The 17,763-nt window shown below is 42.9% G+C and overlaps 1 protein-coding gene across 1 annotated transcript in view; it reads right to left on the bottom strand.

The window, feature by feature from the left end:
* The window catches only part of LOC308119674 (protein phosphatase 1 regulatory subunit 37), a gene marked incomplete at both ends in the record, with an annotated part of 60,918 nt that overhangs the window by 40,244 nt on the left and 2,911 nt on the right, over positions 1-17,763 (bottom strand). The window contains 3 exons of the mRNA XM_080479823.1: positions 235-354; positions 592-692; positions 4,400-4,445. Of these exons, the coding sequence (XP_080335949.1) occupies positions 235-354; positions 592-692; positions 4,400-4,445 (267 nt within the window). The remainder of the gene's footprint in view (positions 1-234; positions 355-591; positions 693-4,399; positions 4,446-17,763) is intronic.

The raw sequence follows: 17,763 nt of genomic DNA, 5'->3' as shown, positions 1-17,763 counted from the left end.
TGTAGTAGTGAGACCTCACAAGTGATGATCAGATATCTCTGTGTACGATCCTGCAGGTTTATCTCTGTGTGTGTGTTTGTGTGTGTTTTCACATTGGGAGAGCCTCTCAGCCCGTTTGCTCTGCCCTGCACCTTCAATCCACATAATGTGGCACAAACTCACTTTTCTGGGATGTACATTACCCCTCGGAGAAAGCCTACATGAAAAGATTACAATTCCACTGCGTCAGCCAACCTGCTTTATCAAATGAGCGAGAGCCCTCCAACCCGATGTTCCCATGCTGTTGTTGTCAGAAATGTCAAGATGTGTTGTAGATTCGTAGTACAAAATCATATCCAGCAAGGACGATGCTCCCTGGAACAGAAAAAAATATATATAAAATGAGGGAAGGAGGGTGGGAAAAAAAAATAAAAAATGAAGAAAGCAAAACCCCAAATTTGACAGGAATGTTATGAAGTTTCTTTGGAAAGAAGGAAAGAAAAAAAAAAAAACACAGCCTCTAATCTGATACAGGGGGAGGCCTGAATATGAAACTGTATTGGAACTGGAAGACGAAGATGAGGAAAATAAGTTTTTGCTCATAAAACTCACATTTTCTTCCAGTTGGGCTGCCTGCAGATTGATGAAATCAAAGTGTAGCGATTTCAGGACGACTTCCAGAGCTTCACAGGAGCGGTGGTCTAATCGCTCACCTTGATGGAGGCAAGCAATCAAACGAAAGATAATAGGGAGGCTGTTTGCTAACAGGCAAAATTGCGCTACTCTAAATGTGCTTTATCCCTTTTTTTTTTTCCCCCCCACCCACCGAAACGAACATTTCAGCAAAAATTACGACAGAACAACTTCCTTTATAGACAAACTTTATCTGTGTCTGTGTGTAGGTGTGTGTGTGTGTGTTTTTTTTTCCTAATGAAGTTCTGAGGCTTAATCAGAAACAGAAAAAGAAATAGCGATGAAAGCTTCATGTTTTCATGATTGGACTTCCAAGACGCGACTCCTCAAGTATCCATTGATTACTGTGCGCCTGGCAGACCACCGTAATCAATAAGCGTACCTGTGCGCGGCAACTTCCAAGACAAATAAATGTAGCCTGATTACTTTATCTACAAAATCACTCTGAATGTAGAATAAACAAAACTCTGTATGACTGTATGCATTTGCTTTATTGTCGCTTTGTAAAAAAAAACAACCATTAATTGCATTCGCTCCGCATTCTTGAGTATTGCCGATGGATTATACATCATATTTCACACTACACTCTACATTTGTACTTTTAAATTACTTGAAATCGTTCCATCTACAAAAACACAACGGAGCTATTACAGTCCTTTGCTTCTTGCCTTAAACTCTTTATATCTTGTTCTTAAGAGGAAAAAGCAGCTAAGCTGTGGCGACACTCCTAACAAGCTTCTCCCCAATGCACAGGACCAGCTGGTGACGTGGTTCGGACAAACATGGTACATTTCTGGAAATAAAAGCTTGTACAAGAAACTACTTTATTGCAAACATATATGTATTCAACTAATTACCACCTGTTAAGCCACATTTCTGGACGTTTTGGCCGCTTTCTTCACGTCACAAAAGCACAAAACTTTTGGTTATGTAGAATAAAAAAATTAAATAAAAAAAACATTGTAAAACTGTCACTCCTAATCCTAAACAACAACAGTTTCTATCAGTTAACAAGCGCCTGTCATGCAGGTATGAATCCATTCAGATGGATCGCCGGAGCAAGGAAAAGGTATTTCACTGGGATGTGAATGGACATAAATAAATATGAAATTATTTTTGCTCACCAAATACTGCAGGTTATACATTAAAAACATGAGCGATTGTGACTCGGATCACAACAATATTCCAACTGAACAATGACCCCTTACCCATGAGCTCAACCAGGATGGTCTCTGGTGATATCAGCATGTAAACACTGCTAGTTTACGTTACACCGAACGTTTCATGAGGTTAAAAGTGTTTATGCCTTCCTAATAGTGTGTTGCCATGGAGACGCTCCCCGCTCAGTGTGTCACACAGGGACGTAGCTACCTGAGCTACCAAGTTAGCATCGACATGAGCTAATGGCTATCATGCTAGCCGCGCTAACTCTGTTCCGCAAACAAATGTGGCGTTGGCGAAGGTCTGGGCTCTACCGAGTGTAGCTCTACTTTTCTAATGTTTCTCACACTATAAGATGATATCATTATGGGATGTTTGGATCCAGGGAATACAGTGCATAGTCTGCCGTACTACCGTACCTGGCTTTTTTGACACTTTTTTTGTCAATCTGATCGAATTCTTTTAGATTCTCTGATTAAAGTCATCGGAATGTTGTGCCGGTTTACATGTACCGAGATGTGACCCGATTTGTTAGAGATTCCCATGATGCTTTGCACTGTGACGTTTGTCATTTGTCATCCGACTGTAGGAAGTAACCCGACCGGCTGTTCACACAGACTATGATCAGAGCAGAAACTGGACGACACCCCCCACGTTCTGATTCAAATTTCAATGAGATTTAAATCTAATTAGTGCAAATTTAATCGGGTCGGCATTTAACCAGATTACATTTAGTCCATGTAACCACAGCTACTGTTGCAATTATGGGTTTACCTCGAAGCTTATTTTATAATTTTGTTGTCTCTATTACGTCTGATCTAAAAATGTGTGTTTTGATACACTGCTGCAGGGAAACGGCGACCGCCTGTAACCCCGACCCGTAGAAAACCAGCGACTTGTGCCATTTTGTAATTTGGTTTCCGTGCACACGAGCTTCTTCATAACCCGCGTTGCCTCCCAAAGTATGCAATTACGTTTAAGGTGAATTTCCCGACATATCTGGGAAATAACAGTGATCGTGTTGTAATCTGATTACTCTGGCTCCGCGGCCCTGATCACAAGTCACAGTCTAAATCAAACTGTGACTGATCCCCCCCCCCCCCCCTTTCGTTCTCTCTCCTGGGTTAATTCTTATCTCCTCGTCCAAGAAGGGGAAACGATAATTACTATCATAATTATTTCCAACACGATTTTTACCCCCCCCTCTTCTGTTTTAACAATAATCACTTAACTGAGCGATGGCGGAGGGTGTTTGGGGTGGAAGGAAGAGCCATTTGAAATCCCCTTTTTTCCCCCCCCCCCCTAATCCGCCCTGCGTCGGGAAGATAATAAGGCAGCGACACCCACAGTCAGATGTCATCAGCGCGTGACGACAGTGATGCCCATCACGGCAACGCACGCAACTTTTTACGCAGCTGCTGTATGCAGATGTGTCTGCTGCTCAGACGCGACGCCACAGACGACTGGCGGAGTTTAAAGACTTCACAGGGAGGACAATATGTTCGGCGCTCGCTTGTGCAAGACACTTTTATCCAAGTTTGGAGATGGGAGAGATAGGCACCGGCGTCGGCTTTACTTGATGAATGGCCTTAATTTACGCTTGCTTTTAAAGTCGGGTTCATAGTTTGTTTTGATCTCACAGAGGGGGGGGACATTTTTATTTATTTTTTGTCTTGGACTTTGCTCATGATTTAATGAAGTTTAAGTAAAAGTGAATTCTGTAGTGCCGACACACTTTCGTTTTATGTCGAGTGTCTAGTGCGTGCTCAAATCAAATGCGCGTGAGTGAAAATAAAGATTCTAAATAGTTTGCAAGTAGACTTTAAACTTTCGGTCCGGATTAGACTTCAGTTTTTCCATTAAGATGGCTTCTCCAAAATTAGAGGCATTTTAAGTTTCGCCTTTCAGGGATTCACATTTAAATCTGATCTAAGGCCAAAAAGAAAAACAAATCTTGAATTTATATTCGATTTAACGTTATTTAACATTTCCAGACCCGGGCTTAATTTCGCAGGCAGGAATCCAGATTGGAATGACGTCATCTTGCTTTTAGGGATCAATCGATCCGAGGTCAAAAACCTCCCCAGGGCCTGTGGAATAATCCCACCGCGGTGAGTCCTGGGACGGCATCATGTTGCAGCAGCAGCCCAGTTGTTTGCTCCGCTCCGGGCTTTTAGGGCTGATTTCCAATTCTCTTTCTTTTTTGGCGTTTGGATGAACGAGTGAAAATAAGCAATGCTCCGGGGAGAACGTACACATATTTTGTGTGAAAGATCATGCCGATTGAATCAGCTCACCTGGACCAGTGCCAGCATTTCAGATAAAAATCCAAGAATGGGTGTGTGAGTGGGAGGATTTGTGACAAAATGTAAAATTAACTCCGATATATGATTATGATATTTTTTTTTTTCCTCTCTTCTTCTTCTTCTTCTTCTTCATCTTCTTCTTCTAGTGATTAGTCGCTCTCTGGATATGTAAAATATCACAAAATCACAGAGCGGATCACGGATGTCACACAGAGTCCTCAATCACAGTTAATAATGATGGAGCGAAGCGTTCATCTTACCTTTGAGATCCAGACTTTCCACGTTGCCACCTACACACACACCCTGCTGAGAGACAGACAGAGAGAGAGAGAGAAGGGCAGAGGCAGGAGGTGTGAGGGAAAGGCGCGAACACACACACACCACACACACACACACACACACACCACACACACACACACACGCAGATACATATCTGGCACCAGCAGCATCCTCCACCCTCCCCAGTCTCTTTACGCACGGCCTCTCCATCCATGCCACGCCGCACTGGTCTTATCAGGGAGGCTCATTGGCGACGCGAGTATGAATTATGAATTTCACACAGTTTACCGCCGCCGAGATGGTGACACGGCGTCCTAATTAACCAGTGTATAATAATTAGAAACAGCTGGTCATCAGTTGATGTGTTCATTTGCCAGAGCCGGCGTTCCACATACATCTAATTTGACTGCATCAATCACCGGAGGTGGCAGATTTGTGCGGATGGTGGAAAACACAGATTTCTTTTTTTTTTTTTTTAAAGTGACAAGCAAAACAAGAAGAGGCATCAAGACTTTTTTTTTTTTCTTCTTTTTTTTTAAACTTTTCTTTTTAAAGATGATAGCTTGATGAGTCGATGCGACTGGGGCTAATATATGAAGCAATTTTTTTTAATCTTATTAGTAATACAAGCATTTATGGACACACTAAATGAGTTTGTTTTTGACAATGAAGTGTTTAAGATAATGATTTGAACCAGAATTGATGGGACTACAGTCATATCATGGGAAAACTCGACCTCTGAACCAGATGTTTTATTTAACAATTATATTTGGGTGTTAGGGTCTCAATTACCTTCCAGTTAAGATTTAAGTTTATCTTAGACATAGTTTGTGCGACAAGAGAAATATAGAAACAGAATTGAGAGTTGGTTCATTCTAAAATTAGTCGGAATTATGTTTTAAATCTTTAAATGGTTCAAGATTTATGAATTTTTACAAAGTGTACAGTGAAATTTAAGTGCGATTTTAGTGCAGTCTTAATAAAATGAGGAACACTGGGAGAAAATGCATTCTGGATTTGGTTCTGGATCTATTCAGGCCTGAATCTTTATCAGTTAAGAGACTAATTCTGGAACAATATGGACCTGATTCTGGATCAGCTTAAACCAGATACTGGTAAAGTTTCAGGAAGATGCTTCAGATCAGGTTTATTTTAAATGTTACCAGCATCATCTGATGTTTTAATGACTCGATCCAGACTAAGCAATAGCATCCAACTGTCTTACTGCCCAGTCGTCTTAACTGGTTGAGGTCAATTTCTCCTGATTTGCAAGCAATTAACTCCTTGGTTCCTTTTAAAATCTCTTTCACTATTATTTAAAACTAGTGTGAAAAAAAAAAATCTACACCACTGCATCCAAATGCCTTTTATCAGAGAGTTAGAATAAACCAAACTGTCAAATTTAGACACGCTGGTGATTTGCATAAATACCAGCTTCACTTTGGGTCCTACATCCACCAGGGGGCCCCAACAGTGAGCAAATTAAAGAACCGCCATGTGCTTCGGTTTCATCTCCTCATTTGTACATGTGACTTGAATAAAAGTGTACCCAACACATTTTCTTTTTTATTTTTTTGTTGTTTATGTGATTACCTTTAGATCTCTCTTTCTGACGGCGGTGGAGAAACGGCACGACGAGTTTGCAAGCCAGTTCTGCTCAGAGCCCCTCTTACAGGCCGGCGCTGGCCCCTGTCACACCGCTTCACCTTCAGTCAGACTCGGGCTTCCTGACCGTCACCATCCACCACCACCCCACACACCTCCCCTACCACCACCCCCCCCCCCCCCCCCCCCCCCCCACCTCCCCCTCCCCCCGCCCTCCTGCATCGACTCGTCTCGGCTGGCTCGGTGAATTGCCGCCTTCTTATTTGCAAGCAGCGCCTTGGTTCCTCTCTTTGTTGCTAAATATGATTCATTGTTCAAAGGGACACGGGGAGTACAAAAGGACTTGGAAAGGCTCGCCTTGCTCGGGCTCTCGTGCTGCGGCGGGGGGGGTGGGGGGTGGTGTGTGTGGGGGGGGTGGTAGCGGGAGACAAAAGCACGGCAGCCATAATGTGCTCCTGTTGGAGGAATTAGACAGATCAATGGGACAAAAATTGCACTGTTTATGTATACAAGAGGCTGCTGTGTAATTGGTAGAGGTGGTCGAATGTTCCCAGGAATTATCTTACCCAAGGCCGAGCGCAAATGTGCCCACGTGCACACTCGTGCACGGCGAGTACACAAGTATGCATGTGTTGCGCGTGTGTGTGCGCGGTTTAACGTACAGCGGCGTGTGTGTAAATAAAGCAGGCACCGCTTAAGAAGAGAAAGAGAAGGAATTTTTGTTAAATGCTGCATTTATTGGTGAGATCTGAGAAAACAAAGCGATGCAATCGGATTTGTGAATCAGGTTTACATTTCAATTATGTATTTTTATTCCATCTGTCGGATCCATCAGTTGATTTAATGTGTGTATCTGTACATGGTTGTTCCAGAGGAGTCTGGTTTTTGAGTTTTTTTTTAAACTATCTCTATCCTCAGTGACCCAGAAAGTTGATTTAAAAAAAAACAAAAAAACCCCAATCATTTGGAAAAAAACAAATCAGTCAACACATCCTTCAGAATAAATAAATACAATGCGACGCTATGTTATGTAACACTTTAGTAAGCCTCTCGCTGCAAAACCACGTGAGCGAGTTCTTCACTGATTTCTTTCATTTTTCCACCTGAAGCTTCACTTGGCTGACGACGGGGCTCAGTCTTGACATATATGCAAATATCGGCGGCTGGAAAGACCCAAGGGTGTCAATGCTCTGGTCAAACCTGTGCAGAAGTCATTCCACCGCACAGGGAGAAGTCACAGCTATAAAACTATACAGCAATTTAAGTTTATTTAATTGTCCCCTACAACCATGACGTTATGCCTCCGTATTATGATTCAACCCATTTCGAGCACAAATGAGTTCAACGAGAAGCCAACCCAAGCAAACAGATTTAAAAATCAAATTCCCAACAACATGCGGATGACATCAGACGCGAACATTTTCCATCCAAATAAACGATAGAAAGATGCCTGATTCATGCCAGTCACACACACAGATGGTGACATCCTTCCATGTTAACTAATAAACAAATCCATGAAAGTTAAAATATTTATAAATCCAATTGTTTGGGATTTTACCGACGCAAAACACGACTTAACGGGGCTTGTTTTGACTTTAGAGCAACACGAGCCTGCTGATCGGGAACATAACGACAGCTTCCGGTGGTGGAGTTCACCTTTTTTAACGCTGACTTTTTTTTTGCACAGATTGTTTCTTGAATATTGTCAGTCACGTCACAACGACAGCACCCGGAAAAAAGAAGAAAAAAAAGTTAGCATGCGACGCTTCCTTGGTGAAACTGGCCTGTTGGTGGCACCGAGCCAATAAAAGATGCTCAATGCGACTTTCTGACTACCCCCCCCACCCCCCCACCCCCCCATCACAATTCCAAACACACACACACATGCTCACACAGGAGAAGGAGGCAGAAGCATACATGCCACTTCCTCCTCCTCCTCCTCCTCCTCTTCCTCCTCACAAGGAATACGGTGGCAGCTGTTTTTCATCTTAATGAATTTCTGAACTTGTTCCTTTCCTCTCCCGCTCGCCGCTGCCTCGTGGCGAAAGACGGAAACCGAAGGCGCCGGCTGCCAAATCAATTGATGTGTCGTCGGGGGGGGGGGGGTGGGGGGGATGGAGTGATAAAAAGAAGACAGAAAAAAAACGTTCCCTCCCTCGTACTCTCTTACACGCATTCACAGGAAAAATAGAGAGAGAGGAAGAGGAGGTAGAGGGGGGGAGTGGAGGGGGGAGGTGTTCTGGTTTTCCAAACTTGACTTCCACAGAAGTCATCTCTGGCGCTTTCACTATTCTTCTTCACTCAACCCCGTCTACAGCTGCTCTGCCTCTCCGGCTGGCTTTGTATTCAAACTGTTTGACTGCACCATTTTTATTCTCTCTCTCCCCCCTTCTCTTTAGCTCATTTAATTAACAGACTGACAACACACACACACGCACACACACACACACACACACACACACACACACACACACACACACACACACACACACACACACACACACACACACACACACACACACACACACACACACACACACGCACACACGCACACACGCACAGAAATGCTGCGTCGGTCAGTCTTGGTCCTCGCTTCTTTCCAACACCTTTTTCCTGAGACTGTTACAAGTCGTCCGCCAAGTGACTCTGGACGTCTCTTTAAACGCCTCGCCAGGCGTGGAGACAACCCCTCTCGTCTGCAGGCCTCTGAGAGCTCTTTAGACACTGGCACGATGACAACGCACCCATTTCAGGAGCAACAGGAAGGAGCAGCGTGTCAACATCAGACGGGTTCCACCTGTAACCGCATAAACCCGGTTTTGGTTTATTCACAGCTAATCTGGAATTATGTATTCAGATCTCCGTCAAAAGACAAAATATTCTGTCTTTTCTTTGAATGCACAAAATTAAAAAACTAAGCGCAACATGCGTATGTCATTTTCCACTTATTTCCCTTTAATAGAATCAAAATGTCTGAGTTTGATAGAGAAAGTATATCAAAATAACATTAATCCACAGTGTGCCTCTGTGTGTGTGCGTTTCGGTGTTGTGCTGGACACACGCACGCACACGCACACATTCTCCTTTCAGCATCTTTCCTGCAATAAAGGATAAATTATTTAAAATAACACGACCTTTTATCTCACACCCTTTGAAGGCAGCAAATTAAAAATGTAAATTGGGAGCTAATTAATATGCAAATGTATTCATTCGCTGTTAACAATTAGCAATTAAAGCTGCAGTGTCTAGAAAGAGCACAGACAAAATTAGTAACTTCATTTATCATTTAAAAAAAAAAAAAAAAGCGAGAGTGAGAGAGAGAGAGAGATCTAAAATCATACATAAAATTCTAATTGACTTTCCCAGTATTTCCCTCTGTCGTCGCCTTTGTTCGGCCGCAGCACTTTTGAAATACATGATAGCGTGCGTTTAGCGACTTAATTAATGCCACTTTGTGTAAAATACGCTGTCCGCTTAAATGGCTGATGTCAAAAGTAATGTGCGAGAGAGAGAGAGAGAGAGAGAGAGAGAGAGAGAGAGAGAGAGAGAGAGAGAGAGAGAGAGAGAGAGAGAGAGAGAGAGAGAGAGAGAGAGAGAGAGATCAGGACGAGGTCACAGCCCACGTTGGATAAACACCACAAAAGAAATGAAAAATAAAAGTTTAATTAGTCTTAAAAAAAAAAAGGGGGGGGGTCATTTTATTTCATCTCTCCTGATTGAGGCAGCTTGGTCATCAGTTGAGTTTGCTCTTTGGTAATTGATTTTTGGTGCACTTACGTATTAATGTTGGATTTAAAACAAATATGACACCGAGACTAAGTCGAAGTGTTGAACTTGAATAACGCGCGCGCAACAACAGATCTTAGCAACGGCTAACCGCTAGCGATCCCCTAAATTACAAAGCATTAGGAAGAAAAACCCACAAACAATAGTAACAAGTCAATTCTTCGGTGTGTGTGTGTGTGTGTGTGTGTGTGCGTGTGTGTGTGTGCGTGTGCGTGTGTGTGTGTGTGTGCGTGTGTGTGTGTGTGTGTCATTTGCATTTAGTAAATATATTTTGGCATAATTTATTCAATGCACATTTCCCATTTAATTTGCATTCAATGTGTTAACTGGAATATATATATTTTTTTAGTAATCTGCTCATTTGAGATCTTAATTTAAATTTTCTCCTCTTAACGTGATCTCCTCTTTGTTTTTCTACAACAGGACACCAAGACGGTTTTCACTTCCTGGAGTGTTCTTTTAAATTCCTGTTAGCAGATGAGTCTTAAGTGCACTTTTCAGGCAAAGGGATAAAATGTCTGCTTAAACAACACATTCATGTTCATTTGGTGGAATTACTGCCTCGGATATCACTTCTCCACACGCTGCCAGCCCTGACTCGACTCCTCTCGCAGGATTTTAACCATTTACAGGATTTTAAACTGAACCACAAGGTGGTGTTAAGTGGCTTTTTCATTTTCATTTCACTATCTCACTTACGATAGTGTTGTGTTTTGTGCTTACAATCAAAATCCAGAATATCATGACATTTTCAGGGATGATTTGCCTTCACCCAAGGATCAATCGATTACATTTTGGGATTTTAATGGCTAATCGTTTTAGAAGAAATCAAGTCCCATTCATCTCCTGTCATCTAAATCACACCAAATTTCATTCGAAATGTTTAAGTAATAATAGTACGAATAAATCTCCCAGAAAGCCTTGCATGCCGCTACGTAACCTGCTTGCTGAGCCGTTCCCATCGGGACACGTCACGCCGCACAAACGATATCGTCTCAGCGGGCTTCAGACACGACGAGGATTTAATCCGAAGCAAATCTTCAATCCCAGCCCAGAGAGAGAAGCGGCGCTCCTTTACCGGTAAGTTTCAAGCTAACATGCTAACGTTATTAGCTTCGCCAACAAAAGTTGATCTGCGCGTGTTTATTCATTTATTGGTTTGTGTGTATGTAGTTTACCAACTTTACCAACTACTCACGCGAATTGCATGAAACTTTCAGGGAGGATTTGTCATCTTCCAAGGATTAACCGATTAGAGTTTTGGACGTTAACGGCAAACCGTTAATGAAGAAACCCCCCCCCCCCCCAAAAAAAAACTGCGAGAAAATGTCCTATACAAAGCGGAAAGGAGGAGATCAGCATCGGTTGCCACGGAGACGCACCTCGAGCCATTGAGCTACCGCAACTCAGTGCCGAAAACAAACGCTCTACCGAGTGTAGTTCTAGATTTAAAATATATATGCTGTGACTTTCATTGACTTCTCATTGTGAGTTTAGACAAAATGTTGATCTTTAAAATGTTGGAACAGTCATGATAATGTTGTTTTTATTTTATTTTAAAGCCGCTAAAAGCTAAATCTTATTGTATTTCTTCATTTTGAGAACGCTCATGCACAAATTGACTTCATCGTCAGCTTCGTACAGCTTTTGGTTCCGGGACTGCAAGCGGCCTCACAGGTCATTTTTAACTGAAAACCTTCATATGCATGCCTGTTGACTTATTGGTCTCACTCTGCACACATACACTGAGTTAGTTCTTGTAAATAATTACTTTTGATACCCATAAACCCTCTCGGATAGTGGTGCCCAATCGGTCACAATTTGGTGGGTATGATGACACCTTGTGGCCCCTGTGACGATGAAATGTGGCCCAGCTGGGGGCGAGAACATCATTTAATGCCTCCTCACCTTCTCAGGTACAATCCTGAGCAGTGTGAGCCCCACAGCGTGACATCCTGCCCCCCATCGCTGCACCGGGGTTGGCAGCAGACGAGTGTCAAGATTAAATAAAGGTTGGGGTTTGGGTTTTTTTTTTTGGTGGTGGTGGGGGGGGGGGAGGGTTAACCGTGGTCATTTTTCGTGACAGAGCCTTTTCCCCCTCAGTGAGCCCAGGCCTGTAATATCATCCTACTTACAAAAAGCACTCAAATTACATGTGCGGCCATCCAAGCATGCAAATCCAATTCACCCTAATAGGGCCCTAGCAATAGTGTGTCGCACATGCCATTCAGTTTAACTGTAACTGCCCCATTTCAATTACACTCACAGTAAAATAGTCTTTTACACACCGATGAGGCTCCATACTTTTTTGGGGGTCTTTTTAAGGCATCCGATTCCAACAGTGTGTTTTTAGTGCTTGCCTCTGTGTGTGTGTGTGTGTGTGTGTGTGTGTGTGTGTGTGTGTGTGTGTGTGTGTGTGTGTGTGTGTGTGTGTGTGTGTGTGTGTGTGTGTGTGTGTGTGTGTGTGTGTAAGGCCGTTTGGATGACAGACTTGTGTGTGCGTTAACAGCAGGCCCCCGCATTGTGATCTCCATCCCCAACCTGTACTCCCCCCCCCCCCCCCATTTTCCCTTCCTCTTTTTTCCGGCACTCTCACCATGGCCGCCGCCTCCTCGACGCCATTTCAAATGTGCCACTAAGTGCCCCGTTATCGCCATCTCGGCCCGTAATGAGGGGAGCGACATATGTCCGGCTCCCCCTGCTGCTCCCCGATAAGCCCGCGCATTCAAGACACACACCGGGGTAAAAAAAAACCATCACTCCCCCTCCTCCTCCTCCTCCTCCTCCTCCTCCTCCTCCCCTCTCTCCTCCACCTCTTTGGGCTTTTTATTTTGCATGCAAAAACCTGCTAACAACCACCAAGGAAAACAGTGTGGCACTTACTTAGTGACATTTACCTCGCTGCCGACTATTCCACACGCGGGGGGGGAGCCGCAATAACAATCAGCATGCACTTAATTTAAAAGAAAAAAAAATCTTCCCTTTAGAATTACACAGGAAGATCTCCCTCTCTCTCTCTATCTCTCTGTGTGTGTGTGTGTGTGTGTGTGTGTGTGTGTGTGTGTGTGTGTGTGTGTGTGTGTGTGTGTGTGTGTGTGTGTGTGTGTGTGAGAGGAGCTATAACAGTTGTGCCGGCAGACTTCCGCAGTGCAACATTAATGCTAATCAAAAGAGCTGAGAAAGCAGCGGTGGTCTGTAAAAACAGATTTTCTCTTGTCTTTTCATTTCTGGAGGGATTCTCTCTTTTCTCCCCCTCTCTTTTTCCTCCCCCCCCCCCCCCTCCTCTCCCTCTCTTTCCTTGGAGGGATTTATCCTGGGAAAATAACATTTGTGGGAATTGAATCTGACCCTGAATTTAAGAGAGGCACATTGTCATGTCATTTTCTTCTATCAGTTCCTTCTTTTTTTTTTCTTCTTCTTCTTCTTCTTCCTCCACTCTCTTCTTTCCTTCCTTGGCAGTGGGATAAATAATGAAAGTTAAGTTGTGGTAATTGATTTCTCTTCAGTCCACTCAACTGAATAATCTGCAAGGGAAACAACCACTAAGCTATTCATTAGAAGATTTGCCAACATGCAACTAATTCCGAGCTTACTCTCCAAACATCGCGGAAAGAATACAAACTCCTCGTTAAAGCGGGCTTAATCTGGAATTCTTTTGTGTTTGGAGGGTTGGGAAAGTCTTCACTTGAAGCCTGGAAATCATTAAAAATGAGGTTTGTTTTTGGGGTTTTTTATGGGCAAACTGAAAAATAAACAGGTAGTTAGAATAATAGGACAGGAGAGTGACTGTATCGGGGGAATTATTACTTTATATGCATTTATTTAAGTGCTTTGCAATATGTGAGGCGACAGTTTGGGTTCTCAATTCAATTGGTTTTTTTGGGGGGGTGATTTTATAGAAAAAAAAGATGATTTTTGAGACTTAAAACGTCTATCTATCTATCTATCTATCTATCTATCTATCTATCTATCTATCTATCTATCTATCTATCTATCTATCTATCGTTCGGTGGTGGTGCTTCATGTTGAGATCTAACAACTTTCCACAAATACCATCAATTTGCATATTTTGCTTTGATAAATGAGGCGGAATCATTATTTCGTATTACTGTGGCACATCCAGGCTTGCCTGTGGATTATCATTTGATCACCTGTATAAATAGAAATTAACAGCAGATTGAAGTCGATAAAAAAACTAACTTTTTTTTTTCCTTTCGTTTTTTTAAACAAAAGAGTTTAACCGAAAGTGAAACGTTATCATAAGTTGCTTAGGTAGATTTTTTTATTTTTTTTGGGGGGGGGGGGGGCGAGGAAAAGGCTTTTTAGTATGCACACAGCGAACCTGCAGAACTCAGCTTCATGTACAGCTGCTCTATAGATATAAGAGCTACACTTAGGACTAAATGTCTGTCATCTTCGGTGATTTCTTGTGACTGGTAATTGTTGCTGGTAGTTATGCGCCTTTCTGACAACTGCGTTTGTGGCGCCGTGCGCCGCACACCAGCTCCCCGTGGACGAGGCTTTTTTTTGTACGTGCGTGAAACAATAACCACAGACTGATGCTACACACGTGCTCGTGTGTCCATGGACGACACGAGCAGATCGGTTCTGCGGTGAAAATGTATTTTATATAGGAAGTTTCTTTTCTTTTTTTTCTTCATCGTTAAAAAGGAATTACAGGCACCCGGTTTATATTATGCACATTACTTTGTGAGGAGGCCCGGTTCGAATCCAGAGATTTGAAGACAAATACGACCATTTGAAAAGAAAATTTGCTAGCCCTGAATACTCAGATGCTCCGTTTTCCTGAAGTAACTCTCGATCAATCGATAGGAATTGTCTCTGGATGACTTGGCAGGAAATCTGAACCTTACAGTTCCTCCGGTATCCCGCTCCCGATGTTCCTCCGCCGCTCGCCGCGGTTGAGCTCTTTCCCTGCACCAACAACGGCGCCTCAGATAGGGCGCGTGATCGCCTCAATTACCCTTCTAATCACGGAGGGAGCCCAAGTGGAAGGGAAACACGCACACTTCACAGTTTGCACAGTGAAATCACAGACTCTGAGCATGGCGGCCCTCGCCCCCGCCGGCTCCAACCTATTATTGTTTACCACCCCTATGAAGATGTCACCAACAGCAATGCTGTTTTACCCACTTACAACATTTCAAAGGAGTGCGAAAGGCCCCAAAGGTGCAATAGAAAAAAATAAAAAAAGATTTAAATAGTCTTCAATGCTGGTCCTTGGGGAAGTGTGTGTGTGTGGGGGGGGGGTTGCCCCTCGCCTTAAAAGACCTAATTTAATAAATTTGCTCTTTAGGCCTCCGTCTTTTCGATTTGCATCGTCTTATTACGGATTCATTCTCATGCAGCCTTTTTTTTTTGGTCTAAATATTGCCCCTCTTAGCTAATGCTTAACCATACATATTTCACGAGGACCACCTACATTCGTTTCCAATGCAACCGGGTTCATTAACACCTCCGAGATAATACGGCGGCTGTGTGCTTAATGTAAGCACAGCTAAGTCTCTAATTTTCCACAAATAATTCCCCTTGATCTAGAATGTGAATTTATGCAGGGAGGGTTGGGGAGGGTGTGAGAAGTGTGCTTTAACATGACGGGTCCAAGTAAAGTAAGTATGTACATTAAATGAATTATGAATGACAGGCTGAGTGTTTCAAGTCTGGCTAAGAGAGAACGTGTGTGTGTGTCTGTGTGTGTGTGTGTGTGTGTGTGTGTGTGTGTGTGTGTGTGTGTGTGTGTGTGTGTGTGTGTGTGTGTGTGTGTGTGTGTGTGTGTGTGTGTGTGTGTGTGTGTGTGTGTGTGTCACTAGGAAACAAAGTACTTTTAATACATCACCATCGAGTGTGTGCAAGATTGAGACTTGTGGGATTTCTAATGTTAACTTCATTCTTCATTATATTATACTTCTTTAAAAGGGCAATAAATAGCATCAGGTGTGTGTTTTTTCCCCTCTAGTTAGCGCCCCCAGAAAATTGCCATTTCATAATTTCAATAATTAACATGAATTCATCGGAAGTCACTGATTTTTGCAGGGGAATTTTATACTTTTTGTCATATTGTTTTGTGTGGATGAAATGTATTATTAAAACTGAGCCTGTGTGTGTGTGTGTGTGTGTGTGTGTGTGTGTGTGTGTGTGTGTGTGTGTGTGTGTGTGTGTGTGTGTGTGTGTGTGTGTGTGTGTGTGTAGGTGTGTGTGTGTGTTAAACTTGTGACAGGTTTCCTTCCCGATGCACACTTTGCTCATCATCAACTGGGTTATACACATTCACTACACGCAGGTGATGGGGGCTAAACATTTATGGAAACACCATTTTATGGGGTAATTTCTCCTCTAAAGTTGTAGAATGGACAAGAGAAACAAAAGCATAGAAATTAGCGTTACGGTGGGAGACTGCACCTCGAGTTTTCTCGAGTTCTAAAGTAAGATCTAAGTTAAGCAAAGTGAAACGGGGAAAGAGTGAATACTTTTTAATAGGCTCTGCAGGTACAATTGCAGTGCCTATTGTACCTGCGATTTCATTACGACGACGGTGGGTGCTTCCTTTTAATCTTCAAAATGATAACATGACGTGTTGAATTGTAAGAAGACAATAACTCTTGAAAATGATTCGGGTGAATAATTGCTTGTGGGAAAACGGGTCTACACGGCTTTATCCTGTTTAGAGGCGGCAGAGCGCCGGAGCTGAGCGACTGTTTGAAGTAGAGACGTTCACAATATGCCTGTTTGGGAAGAAACTACACCACTCACACGATCCACAGGATTTGGGCTTTTTTTTAGACAGGTGACGCTCCCGAATCAGTGTTTCTACAGATCTGTACACCTGGTCGCTTCCAGGTACCTTTGTTTTAATAAAACCTTTAGTCTTTACTCGGCTTTGGCAGCATATGTGGCTCAAATTGCACCGGGTTATACGATAGGTATTGATTCTTCGTAGAAGGCTATAATATTGTTGTTTTATGAGAGGGTTTGCTGATATTGCACACAAGAACAAGGTTACACCCTGTCAAAGCAATATTTCCCTTTGCATCTCCTCGGGACACGATCTATCACCTTGAAAACAGTGCTTCAGTTTCATTTCAAGAAGCGTTCAGTAGAATTAACTTGCACGTTCCCATGAGGTGACATTAAGTCATAGGACTCAGAAGTATTCAGAGGCCCGAGTGTATCTGGATGTGTCCATGTCCAGTTTTGCTCATTTCAATAGTTGTGACGAGAGGTTTTTCCTCATCTGGCTCGCCACAACTTTGATTTGCAGGCTTTATTAAAAGGCCTTTCCTGTGTTGAATGTCACATTTTTCACCTCTGAGACTGAATTTTTATTTTTATTTTTTTGTGCCAAATCCAAACTTATTGGCTGTAATGCTTCGACACGGTAACACTGTTTGATAACTTTATCCAACAACATGTCCAACTCCACAGTTTTGTGCTGGAGGGTGCTGATCACCCAGTCTGATCAGTCCAGGACCTTCCAGTTTAGCATACATGAGACCTGCAGAAAGTCTTTACTGGTTCCCTACGATGAACCAACCAGGGCATAACTTCCTATTCCCTTTCTATGGAAACCAATGGATCCGCCACACCACTCACTCTTTTCACTTGTTGTCGTGGTCGTTTCAGTCGTTCATGTTATCACTGTGTGACACAGGTGTACACGCATTTTACAATTTCCAAGCGACCTCCCCCTGACCTTTGACCCCCAGCCACTGACCAGAGCAATGACATCAATACATCATGTGGCATATCAGAGGATAGGGAATTGAAAACATGAACGCTTTGGCATTGGTTTGGCATTAATTGATATATAAGTGACCGTGTTATGACAAATATATGATTTGTGACCTTTTCGTGACCTTGACCTTGACCTTAGGCCCAAATACTCTCAAAATTTAATGGGACCATCTTTAGATAAAGGCAAGTCATCCCGGAAACT

Source organism: Lipophrys pholis (assembly GCF_963383615.2).
Source record: "Lipophrys pholis genome assembly, chromosome: 14".
NCBI classification, from domain to species: Eukaryota; Metazoa; Chordata; class Actinopteri; order Blenniiformes; family Blenniidae; genus Lipophrys; species Lipophrys pholis.
This window is presented reverse-complemented; position numbering and strand designations above follow the sequence as displayed.